This window comes from Phalacrocorax carbo, chromosome 3 (assembly GCF_963921805.1).
Source record: "Phalacrocorax carbo chromosome 3, bPhaCar2.1, whole genome shotgun sequence".
Taxonomy (NCBI): domain Eukaryota; kingdom Metazoa; phylum Chordata; class Aves; order Suliformes; family Phalacrocoracidae; genus Phalacrocorax; species Phalacrocorax carbo.
The window spans coordinates 68,828,184-68,841,683 of NC_087515.1; the positions used below are offsets into that span (position 1 = coordinate 68,828,184).

Sequence of the window (13,500 nt, forward strand, 5' to 3'; positions counted from 1 at the left end):
TAGCAAAATACACTTATGAATTAAATATTTACTTTCTCTTTTTTTTTTTTTTAAACTCCAGTTTTGAACAAAAATGCTCGATTAATGAAAACTGGTTAGTTTCCATTAGTAATTTCTGAAACAGGGTTAGAATTAACTTGAAGTTAATTCTTGAATTAACTGTAATGGCCACTACTAGAAAATGGCTTTATTCTGGTCACAAGTTTAAAATTCTGTATGTATACTGAAAGCATATTAAAAACCAGTAGCAGTAAACTGCAATAATTTTCTTTTTTTTCAGGTGAACTTAATAATTTCACAAGGATTTTTTTCTCTCTTTTTCTTTAAGCTTCAAATGACTTTTTTGCCTCTCAACATACAACCAGAGGACAATGCCCTCTCTTTGACAATTCATCAGTAGATCTATGGATTGCAGCACTTGGCTAGCATGAGGGTATGGGCTTCTGTGGATGACACTGAAAGGGACAAACTTTCATTTACCATAAGAATGTATATTGAATGAAAATGATGATGATGATGATGATGATGATGATGATGATGATGATGATGATGATGATGATGATAATAATAATAATAATAATGACTAAATAAAGCATGAAAGTCTGGATATCTAGTTTTTGAATAGTCACCCAGAGACTGATATCAAACCTTCAAGATGCTTCTTAAGGTTTCACGTAAGTGAAACTAGTTACCAAGTCACTTTTTCTCAGCGCCTTAAAAAAGTAACTATTTAACTGTTTGATGAATGTGAAATGTAGAGCACCATGCAGAAGCTTTGGTGGTAAGCAGTGAATCATTGTTTACTGGAAAAGGCACAATAAAAGCAGCAAGAAATAAAACGTACGTACTGATTTCTGTAGGCAAGATATGGAGACAAAGAAAAGAGAAAAAACAGTAGATAACGTAAGAAAATGTTTTGAAGATCTAAACACAAATGTAAAGTAAATTAAGGGACAGAATTATTCTAGAAAAAAATCATTACCACTTATATATTGCATATCTGTATAACGAGAGTTCACAGCCTGAATTTTGACATACAAGAGAGGCTATGTCTACTTTAGCAGGTAGTCATGAGTGCCAACATACTCCCTATATACATTTAGAGGGGTTTACTCTACATTTACTTTAATCTCATTCTGTAATCTGAGTAACCATTAGCAGTTGGAGAATGGTAGAAATGTACATCTGGAGAAAATGTTCCAGTTAAACTTTATCTGACATGAAAGAGTTTGCAAGTGTTAAGACCACTCTTCAGTGTGAACCAAATCATGGTGACTGGCATCATCAAGAGATTCACTTCTAAACTATTGCTCCTAATCTCAACTAAAATGCTAATGCACACACAGTTTTAGAATACTTGGGGTAGGACTGATGGCCTAGTCTAGATCCAGCAGTGCCAAGAAATTACTGCTTTTAGGCCACTTCTCAGTTGTTCATCACTACCCTGCCAGAGGTCATTACCTCATAGATCTGCTTGTTCCATAACCTGCTGTAATCTAACCACACTTTTTCAATCAATAACTATTTTTCATATTGTCTAAACAAGTATGGACCAGTCTGCCTGATGAGGATTACACCTGGGGCTCACACATGTATCTCAGCTGATGCAGGATCAGGAACTTGCAATAGGTAGGCAGTGACAAATGGCCATTGTGATTAACTCCTTTCACTGCTACAGCTACAATTTGAAGAGGTTATCTGTCCATAGAATGTGAATGACAACGTCCTAAACTGGATGCTTTTAGGTGCCCAGTTACCTGACTGACTGAAGACAGGGGTAGTGCATGGAATTTTGCTTGAATCCAGGGCTGAATTGCTGGTCAGAATCTCTGATTATTCACCTCCTAAATACTTTAAAAAGTAATCTGCGGAACAAACCTATCCACTACATGTTCATCCTGCTACCATTAGCTTTTTTCCAACTACTAGCAGCAATCCTTAGGATTTAAATTTTTTTTTATACATAAAGTCTAGAAAATAGAAGTGATAGACATTCCTTTTACTGTGGTAATGCTATGTGACTGAAATTCTGAGGTCTCTCTGTTTCATTTTGGGATGTGAAATAAAACAATGAACTGAAAAAATCCTACCACCAAACAACCTAAAAAAGATCTTACTGTTCTCGATAGGATCCTTCACAACAGCATTTGTTTTCGCCACATCGTCTGCAAGTTTACTATAGTTGTTTCTCAAGCCCAGGAGATTCTGGTTGAAGTCTTTAATCTGGGCCAGAACATCATTTGCAGTATCGTTGGCTTGTCTTGCTTTGTCTTTGGCTGCCTGTACCTTTACAGCTGTATCTGTAAGTGGAAAAGAATAATAAAATTATTGCCTAGAGTACAGAGGTTTCCTTCACACATCTTGAGAATAAAGCTGGGTCAAAATTCTACCATCTTAAGTTGTGTTGTCGAGTTCCTTAACAGCTCTGACTTCACATGTAGTAAGACATTACTAATTGTAAGCTGTGGATTGCAGAATCTGTCCCCTTATGTCTTTTTTGAGACGTCAAATCCACCTGAAGAAGAGAAAATGCTCCAGCTCCATTTCTGCGTAAAGGACAAATCATTTTTATTAGGTAAATTTTTCTGCAATTTTGTGGTTGCTGTTGACTCACTGGTTAACCTCTGATGTAGTGGCAGATATAATATTTGGTACTTATAATAGAAATAGGACTTTCAGTGTTGTGATGTGGAGAGTACAGATCAAACTCCATGTGTTTCAGCTGAAACAGTGACAAGTAATTTTGTGGATCAGGAGACTAAGGGTTCATTAACTGAATTATTTACAAACATCCATAGACATCCTTGGTGACCTTGAGCGAAACAGTTAGCCTAATGCTGCCCCACCTCTCTGCTTGCAAAATGGAAATGAAGTGTTCGGCGTGACAACATTCAAGTCTGGAATGTTTTTCATTCTGCTATTGATAAATGATAAAACAGACAGCTATGTATTCAAGTAGGTATTTATTCAAATCTCATGTTAGGAAGTCGTATTGCTTTAAGTCATCATGCAGCTGTTCAGCAGTTCAGGTGCTGTTGCCACACTGGCATTACATCACATGATGAGCCAGCAGCACAGGTTGTGCTGGGCTAAGGAGCTGCCAAATTTTCTGAATTTCCACAGATGGGAGGGAGTGAGCAAGCAGAAAATGTTGCAGTGGACACTCCAGCTTGCAAGGGAACCCATGTGAACTCCCATTCTACCACCACACCATGGTGGAGTTGTGGGACCTGCAGAAACCTGCTTTGCCACCTGCTTCTTGCAAAACTGTTCTTGGAGTTGATTTGCCCTTGTGTTCTCCAAGGTATCCTCATGTCCCTCAGTCATATGAGAATTTTTGGAGTACAGCTGAAAATTTCGGACACCTCTGAAACAACCATGTAGAGATAGTGCCACTTGTCATACTGACTGGGGCTTCCTGTGGTAGTCAGTGAAGTCAACAGGCTGCATTGCAGTTGTGGGGAAAGCACAGGAGGTTGTGTTTTCTTTCCCTTTCTGACTAAAAGAGATAGTTTAGTTTATACCAACATTTGCTTGAAGCAGATTTTACATTCCTGATTCTATGACTGTGTGAAGACATAGGAAACACGGACATTTTCTCCATTTCAATGGATCAACAGTATAGGTTTCAAATGGTCTCCTAGGTAGGTCCTTCTTCTGTGGAACATCTGATGCGATCAAGCCTGTGACCTGGGGGACATGTGATGTTTCCTAAGGCCATAGAGAATTGGTGGCTTTGTCCTGCACACTGGAGTTACATGACCCTTTTTACTTTCTTGAGTAAAGATATATTATACTTGTGCTCCTAACAACCTTGCCCTTATTTCTGAAGTTTTGGCTCTGAACCCCCCCCCAAAATAGAATAGCACCTTGAAAATACAACTGAACCTTTAATAAACCATTATCATCATCAGTACTGACAAGTAAAAGAACAGAGAGCTCTGACTGCCTTTTTTCACTTCCATTTTTTCATGTTACCTAAGTATCTCTTTTTGTGGCCATTATTAGAGGTCATGCACCCATCTGGCAGAGTGAAAGTTAGACTTTCTGTGTTACTTATCCATATTTGTCACACAAATTATATTTATTTTCAGCCACAATTTATATTATACTTATTCCTGCACATATGGGTCCTTGTTCTAAGGTGATCTACCTGTCTAAGTAATTTTGAATCCGACTGCTTTTATTTGTCTATTAGTACAGCATGGACATAAGAATTATTAGTTTAAGCTGCTCTCCACTTCCTTGAATCCTTGAAGAACAAGATATATGACAGGGTCATTTCCTCACCCATCCTCATTGGTTATTGCCCTGTTGGACAACTAATTTACTGCATTTTCTTATCCATGCCATTTATTTGCTCAGAATTTCATTCTTAATACACATCCACTTGTTTATGAGTGTCCTTGTCCCAAGAGCAAGCACCCTGTAACTCTAATCTGACAAGAGTTTATTACATTGCTAAGGGTTGAATATTTCATATTTCTTTTACTTGTTTCATATTTAGTATTCTGTGTTCTAAGGTCAACTGGCCTTAGAGGTCCATTTTGTTTGACTGAGACATCTATCTGTGCACAAGAAGAGAAATGGTCATGTCAATACCTGTGGCCAAAACCTGGGAAGTGGCGTAAGATGAGCATGACATATTAAAACAAGTTTTCGTGAACGACTGATTTCAAGGATCACTAAATCTAAACCAAAACTTTTCAGTTATTTGGAATCCTAAAGCCACAAAAATGTGCAAGATGAATAGTTAACTGGTTTTCATGTCAAGTTTTTACTTGCAGTCTGAACCTTCCAGGCCATCACAAATCAGACAGAATACAGATTTTTTTAGAGACTTTTCTTAAGGCATATCTTCAGTTTATAAAGCGCTCACTGGAGAATGAGTCGTAGCAAATTACATTGATAAAAACCTTTATTTTCTGAAACAAACGTTCAGTTTATCACTGTCCATTATAATGAAACTACGTTGTGGCTCCCTGTCTCTTGCTATCACAACACAAAGTAGCTAACATCTTAGGATTCTGGGATATTAATGAGTATAACAGATTTTTAAAAAATCTTTTTTGACTATATAGAACTACAAATGTGCATAGCATTTCAGAGTTCATTGAGGAAAGCCAGTTCCAGTTCTAAGCAATCCACAGTCTAAAAAAGATATACAACACCAAACAATGACTGCAAATGATACTGCAGCATAAATCAATGAGAGCATGGTCGAAAGGTACGACAAAACCCAGAAAATTTCATGCTGCTTTTTCGGTAAAGGCAATAAGTCTTTATTCTTCTTGGGTTAAATTATACTGGTTTATAATTTATATTTATATTTATTTATAATATTATTTATATTTATATATTATAAGTTATAATGGTTCATTAAACAGACTTTTCATGTTTAAAAAAAAGACTACTTGTCTCAGATTGTATCATAATTTCTGCCATCATAATTTTTTTTTTTCTGAAACCTTTTGCAAAGTGCAGCAGGATGGTACCTTTTACCATGCCTAAACACAAACAGATACCAGGTATCTGTTTTCAGTTCAGTTCTCTCCCACATTGCTCATCTTCATCTTATTACAGCGGCCAATGGCCAAAGTGGACACAGTATGGACACAGGCAAAGATTAATCAAACATGTTAAATGATGGAAAATGAAATGAAAATGAGGGGGGATGGAAAATGGAAAATGGAAAATGAGCGGGGATGAGTTAAGTGTTGCAGCACTTTTCCAGCTTACCATTGGGAATGGCTGACAGCTTTCCAAAGGTTTCATTCAGAGCTCTCAGGAGAATGGAATTCTTCTCATCAGCATCTTTCAGCCTGTTCTGCATGCTGTCCAGGTTATCCCCCTTTTCTATAAAAAGTGCACATAGTGCAGAAGTTTTAACTCTTTGTTTCCACTATCCTTTCTTTGCACATAATTTAAAACGCATAATAACGAACAAGCCATTTATCATTAAGACATTATACTGTGCAAACGAGGAAGAGCAGTGAAACTGGTTGTAGGGTTCATTGATAATCTTCCTCTGTTTCTTTAAGTTCCCTACTTTCATGGTGTCTAGATGCTTGAGTTTCTTGCACTGTTGTGGATTTATCAAGGCTTTTCCTAAGGTGTACAGAGGAAAGAAACAAATAACAATCACAGATGGTATGGTTTATGCAAATTCACACAATGACCCACTGATAGATTCAACAAGTGTGATGTTTAGACATAGCTTTGATTCCTAGATTAAGCTACTAAGGACATTGTCTTGGATGAATGAGTTGAATGGAATGTGAAAGAAGCAAGATCAATTAGGCCAGTTTACTGTTGCAATTAGACTGACCAGCGCCCAGTTCTCTTGGATTTTCTCAAAGTTAACCAATGTTGACATAACATCTGAAGAAAACATGAGATCACCCTAGCATTGATCATCAATAGGAGGAGATTACACTAACAACAGGTTATTATGAAATAAACATACTCAGTTTTTTTTGAAAAAACCCCACCTAGTAGATAAAACTCAAAGCTAAGAATTTGCTCAAACAGAAGAACTAGTAGAAATCAAAGGCACAGGCGTGTCGTATTCTCTACATTACAGAGGAAACGGATGTTATCCTTTACATAGCAATAATTTTTCAAACTCTCCAAAGTGAGATTCCAGCTAAGCTTTATGGCTATTTAAACAGACGTTTTTTCAAAACTTAGAGGTAAAGTTTGACAGCGAAAATGCCAGTTAATGCTTAAACTACTATCTTAGGGGGCATTTTTCATCATTTCTTCATATGAATATGGAAGTCTTTGGAAGAGACAGCTGGTAATTTCTTACCTTAAAGCATGCCCTATTGGGAAACTACTTCAACATCACCGTGCTTGATAACAGGAAGAGGAGAATGATTTGAGAAATGGAGTCCGTGATACAAATTGTGATTGTGATCTTCAGATATGTGACAGGTTATTGAAAATAAAAACCTAGTTTTTGGATAGTTATCCAAGTAGATACTGGGATAGGAAAACACACTGGAGATTAGCTTTTTCAGTGAATTATAGTCACATACTTGTCAAAAACAAAAAGCATCTCTTTTTATTAAGAGGCAATATTTAGATCTATCATCGGTACTCCAGCATCTCCAACAGCATCAGGGCTGTAACCCTTTTGTGAGAGAATAAACAGAATAATGGATTAAAATGAAGGGTTGTGGTTCACATTCCACAAATTCTAAAATGTAAGGCTTCCTAAAACTAGATGGGCAACAAGCAATTCATAATGAGAAAAATCCAACAAAACATATATTACCTACAAGAATCATTAACTAAGTTTTCCAAGACTATAGCAAGACTGAAATAGCACATGGAATTTAAATGAGAATCACACTTTTGTTGTTAGACTCTTTGAAATGTCATTCAGGAAGAAATCTGTTTGCTTCATTTAAATTAGAGCAACACACAGGACTGCAGGAGTGCCTGGAGGTAAGCCTTCCTTCCTGCAAAATGTCCTGCAGCGGAATGGGACATTTGTGTGATCTGTAAGAGGAGAGTTAAGACTAAAGTTGGGAAGAATCATATAAATTATAAGATCACTCTTCCCCTCAAAAACACCTTTATTTTTAAATGACAGGTTTTGTCTCCACTGATGAATGAGGCTACTGGTAATGTGATGTTGCTAAATTACGATGAACTAATGAGATTCTGGTCTTAAATGCCCTGAGACTTTATCTGAGTTAATTTCTTGTTAAGCAGTAATACCAACAAAACTGTTTTAATTTCCTCCATTTAATTCTGAAATTATGGTCTGCCTGATATTTCCTAGGTGTCTCTGGTGCCTTTTGGAATGTTAGTGCTTATAAAGTGTGTTAATATTTCTGCGATATTTGATTCATTTCCAGTGGTGGTGTACTAACTTTGTTGCATAGTCTTAAATTATTTCTTTTTCTCCTCTTTACTCTGACAGATCCAACATTATGCTAATTATCCCCCCGTTATATTTCTGAAGAATCATGTTTCTAGACCTCTGTTTTCAGCTTTGTAACCATAGCAGCAAACCGATTTTTATGGATTTTAATAAGAGAAGTTTCCCTACAACTCCTGAAATTGAACACCTAAAAATGAAAGACTCCACCTGTGTAATATTCTTTCTTTTAATTCGTCGAATACGTTTTAACTGTGTTTTAAAAAATATAATAATATAGCCATAAATAAATACCTTGAGGGAGGCTTTTACACAGAGAGATGTGAGGAGATACTAAGGCCCATGCCAGCTTTTCAAGGAAATTGTTCATTTTGCACAGAGATAGTAACATGAAGTTGTATTTTGAAGTAACTTCCCATCCTGTAATCCAGATGGCCTTTTCGCTAAACACTGATTTTGCATATGAATCACGAACTGAACTGACTTCACTTCAGATCTTCCCTACCCTTTAATTATTAGCATTTATGAAAATACTGGAGCTATGATTTGAAGGCCTGAGATCCTCCAGTTAACCACAGAGGCTAGACAAAATACAGGCAGCTAGAATCTAAATTTTTCCAAACCAGATAGCTTATCTGACTTGGAAGATGCTAGTGGGTCTGCACTGAAAGATGTCAGGCACTATCAATTCACATTAAAGTGTAGGTTGAGGAGTATCCTGAGAAATTTCAATCCTGTTTCCACTTGATTAGCTCTGCATGGAGACGGCACAGGATGCCAATCAATGCACTGTTTATTGTTCAAATCAGCAAAACTATCCATGCCTCACTCAAACTAAATCCTAAAGGGTAAGTAGGGTCCTGAAGGACTTTGCAGGTATGGGCCTTTAGTTTTTCTGGCTTGGTTAACATGAACAAAGATTTTCCATTTCTGCTTATATTTCCATGGTTAAACATAGCATTACAGAATAAAGCATCATCCCTTTTTCCTCCAAGTGAACAAACTGAAATAAGTCAAATGAAAATAATAATAAAAAAATCCCTACACTCATATTTTTCATTAAGAACGCACTTAAGAACTTAGTTAATTACTGTTTATACACAGTGATCTATTTTTACAAGAGAGAAGTATTTATGAGTGCCTGCAGAACACATATATATGTGACACTGGTTCATTACTGATGATGTGCCACCATTGCAATGTTAGTGGAAACAGATGTCTTCTGATAGTATGACCAAATACAGTTTTCCATGAGAAACTGTCCAAGAAGGGACACGGGGCTATGCTACTCAACGCATATACTCCAAACCAGAATAAAGGAATAAAGGATAAAGAATAAAGGATAAAAAGAATAAAGAATAAAGGAAATCTACCAAGGAGCAACATATGCAGCTGTTTTTATTGATTGGATACTGACAAATGAAGCATATTCCTTTCTGTTATCTTTGTTCTGCTTCTTCCACACACCATTCTTGCTCCCCAGAGTCTCATTCTATAAAGAGGAAGATGGATCACAAGCTAAATATTTTTCCCCTAAAACAAGCAAGACTTAGAAATCAGCATTAGGAACAAACAGAGGAAAGAAATATAACTAAAGAAATGCAGCTAATGTTGGTTAACTTTTTAAAAAGACTACTTTCAGCACTGACTGTAGTTTTTGTATGAATATTATGTTGGTCATCAAACTGATGCAATAATTTGCTGAATGCAATATGCCAGATCAGCAAAAAAACAAAGCAGAGGAGAATACACAAACAAGGGATTTAGCTGTGCCTACCTTCTGGAAAATGCTTTAGCTAAAAATATTGACATGTTGTCAGACAAGACAAGTCCCCCTCAACTTGTCAATTCTTAAGTAAAAGAAATGCCATGAGTTGAATTTCAGTAGCCACCTGACACCAGTCTCCAGCTGAAAAGTAGTTTATACATCTTATTTTCGCTTTTCATTGATCAGTTTTGACAAAGCCTGTATAGAGTCTCAAATCTGCACTGGGGCAAGTATATTTTTAAAACAGTAAATTCAAAATTATAAGGAAGAAAAATTGCTCCTGGCAAACTGAAAATCCCTCAAGGCACAGAGAGAATGAAGCTGGCAGGCAGCAGCATTCACGCATTTGTAGCCAAAATTTCAGAACTCCTTCTTAGCCAGCCAGAGCACTACATACAGATTTTGCTTCTCCCACCAGGCTTATTCCTTCTAACTCCTAGCACCACGGAGAGAGAAATGACTAAATCTCCATTTTAATAGCTTCTGTCAGAAGCTTTGCTTTGTAAGGACTGTTTCAGCAGTTTTTGGTGGTAATATAAAACATTTCTGTGATTAACAGCCGTTTTATAACTAGGGTAATTGGCCACAAATCAGGGGAATGTCATAATGTAGCATGAAAATACTCCCACCTCCATCAGAGACCAGCCTGGATTTCTGGAGTGTATATTAGTTGAGTGGCTTACAGGTCTTCATTACTTTAACTAATGTACTACCTGTAGTGCAGAGAAATTTTAAACTAATGATTACTTCTGTCTACCAGGCCTTTATAGAGCGCCTATCATCCACCCTGCACTTCCAGACGAGTCTCTGAACAGGGTGGCTTTGTAAGAATCATAAGAAAATATCATGCTATTAGTTTTACACTCAATTCTCACTTTCTATCCTGGAAACACCAACACATCCAGACGGGATTATGCTTATAATACTAATAACATCACCCCTTTGTAGCAAAAGAGGGGTGGGGTAAGAAAGAAATCGGTCACTACATTTTATTCTTATGCATCTGCATTCTGGGCACAACATCCACTGATCTCTGTGGGTCACGCTGTGGGGCATGGCCTTGTTTTATCAGATGCAAAAAGGCGTACTGAGAAAAGTTCAGAATATTTGTCCGTATGAAGCACTTTAAATCTAGGACATATCAGAAGGCATTAAGAAAGCTCCATCTCATTACCCTTCAGTATGGGACAAGAACAAAGACAAAGATCTAATACGTGCCTTTTAAGCACTGGTCCCTGCTTGCATTAGGATTGCTTTATGAATCTTTAGACTGTTTAGACCTTCACTTCTGAATTATGAAACTGTTATCAACTTAAATTTTCACTGGTGTAAAACTGGAGAATAACATACTTTTTCCAAAAATCTCTGAAGTAATGTCTTATTGAGGTTGTAATACATCTTTTCTCAGGGTTAGATTGGACAGTGTTGTGGGCACATGGAATTGACATATATCTAAGCATAGACATTATTTTATTTTGTCCTTGAAAATAGGGAACTGTGCTATGTGGAATACATGATTACTCTGATGTAACTGCCTGGGGAGCACAAAGCTATGGACTCCACTCTGTGGCCTCACCTGCTCAGAGGAACGCTGCGGCAGGGAAGAGACAGGGCTGCTGTTTTAGTGTTTCCTATACACTAGCCATGGCAAACTGCAGCAGTTTGCATTCCAGAAAGGGGCACTAACACCATCCCTATTCGTTCTACTTCAGCCATGCTACTTAAACTGCACACTGGCCTCCCCTCATAATTTTGTGATTTTCTGTAACGTATTTACTGAAACATGCCCCTCCAGCCCTAAATCTGTACTGAATCCGGCAGTAAAGAGTTGCAATAAAGAACACCCTAAGTATACATCCAAGATTTACTAGTAACTGCAGACACATTTTTTTTCCTCAGAGCTGCTACAAAAAAATAATGATGTTTTTAACCTCCCAACAGTGTATGACAGTGAAATGCAATTAATGACCTTATGAAACATTATGCTTTATGACCTTATTAAACATTATGTTTACTTGTTAACTAGTTCTGCAGCTGGAAATCCTAGAGCTGCCAAAGCTAAACTGAAGTATAGTAATAGCCAAAAGATCACCCTAAGATGTATGGATCGCATCCTTCATGCTGTGTGCTTTTTGGAATGCATCTCCCAGGAGGCCAACAAAAATTTTGTATGTTCAAACCTGAAAGACTGGGCTCTATTACAAAAATGTGTCTTGTTTCTAATAAAACGTATTTTAACTACTCTAGCATGACAGGGAGGCTTCAGGCATGATCTCTGTGACAAGCAGTTTCAATCTCAACCTCACATATTTACTGTGTGTGATTTTTCTAGTTCTGATGCATGAAACAAACAAACAAACAAATCCATCTTGATTTTCAGATCCTATGATGAGCAAAAATTTTCATATCATAGCTGTTGTTCTCTCCTCAACTTTATTTCTTCCAAGCCTTAAATCTGTCTTCTCATACAGTTTTTCAAGTGCTATGCTTCTCCCATCCTTGTGGTTAACTCGAGGTTAACACTATTATAGCTTCAGCCAATCGAATCAGACTAAACTACAATGTATCTAGTATGAAAGAATTTTTTAAAAACTACAGTGACTGGACACAAGCTTCTCAAAATATACACAACAAAATTTCAAATTACAAAAGGGAGGGGATTACAGTGTACTAACTTGGAATAAACCACAAAGTTATCAACTTGAACTTATCCTGCCTAGACTAATCAAATTATTACTCAGTATTTGGATGAAGGACCTTCACAACGATTGTACCGAGGACTCAGTTAATTGATCCTCCTCTCAGACTTTCCTATACCAGTGGCACAAACACTGTATGGTCCTAAGTTGCTTTCTTTGTCATATGTAAAAACAAAGCACTTAAAGCAGTAATGTTTAATATTTTTCACAAAGGCAGATGTGTGAAACTCAGTGTTGGCCTACTTGAAAGTGGATAACTGTATCATGCTTATTTTCCCTCAGGTTTAGTTGAAATGAATTATTTTTTCAGTTCCTTTCTAAGACTGCTGTGGAGAAAGAAGTGTTGAGTACTGTTAAACAGATGTTTCATTAGTGCTGCAGTAAGTATTTTCTTAGAGGACCTATAAAACAATCTGTCTGTATAAAGATGCAAGAAATAAAATGCTTTTGGTTGCAATGATCAGAAGATCATTGAATCGTGGGCTCAGAACAGATGTTTGTCCAAAGATCATTTTTCTCCTTCTGACCAACAGTCATTTCTCACTGATGTTTGTCTAAGCTGTTCTTCAAAGATTTTCAAAGGTTGAATCTCCATATCTCCTCAGTAATGAATTCCAGTACTTCTGTGTTTTAATTACAAGGAAGATTTGCCTAGTATGTGATATGTATCAGTGCATTTGATACATGTTAGTTCCATCTTCTTTGGAGAAACCTTGACATAACTGAAGAATATTAAGTCCCTACTCAATTGTCTCTTTTTGTCTCTTTTTCAGTCTACAAATTTAAATTGTTTCAATCTTTCTCATCCCTCCCCCCCAGATCTCCAATGATGTCTTCATGATCTCTTCACGACTCTCTGCAAAACACCTCAGCCCTCATGAAGTTCAGTGACCAGGACTGTAGTCAGTAACTAGCACTAGGAAACCTGAACAAGGTGGAAGGATTATTTCATGTGTTTTGGAAAACCATGCTCCTATTCATGCATTCCTCTGTGATATCTGCCTTTTCTACCTCTAACCAGGACATGAACCATGCTTCTCTTTACTCTCGTTCTAGAGAAGTGCTACCCAGACAATGGTTCCTCACCCTGTACTTCTGCAGCTGATTATTCACATGGGCATGAAACACCTCGTATGTGTCCA

General features: G+C 37.1%; 1 protein-coding gene across 2 annotated transcripts in view; it reads right to left on the minus strand.

Annotated features, from left to right (window-relative positions):
• LAMA2 (laminin subunit alpha 2) overlaps nucleotides 1–13,500 on the minus strand; it is a 380,736-nt gene that overhangs the window by 50,717 nt on the left and 316,519 nt on the right. For both annotated transcript variants that reach the window (XM_064447317.1, XM_064447318.1), the window contains exons 42-43: nucleotides 5,740–5,856; nucleotides 2,118–2,300 (exon numbers count right to left, since the gene is read on the minus strand). In XM_064447317.1, the coding sequence (XP_064303387.1) occupies nucleotides 2,118–2,300; nucleotides 5,740–5,856 (300 nt within the window). The remainder of the gene's footprint in view (nucleotides 1–2,117; nucleotides 2,301–5,739; nucleotides 5,857–13,500) is intronic.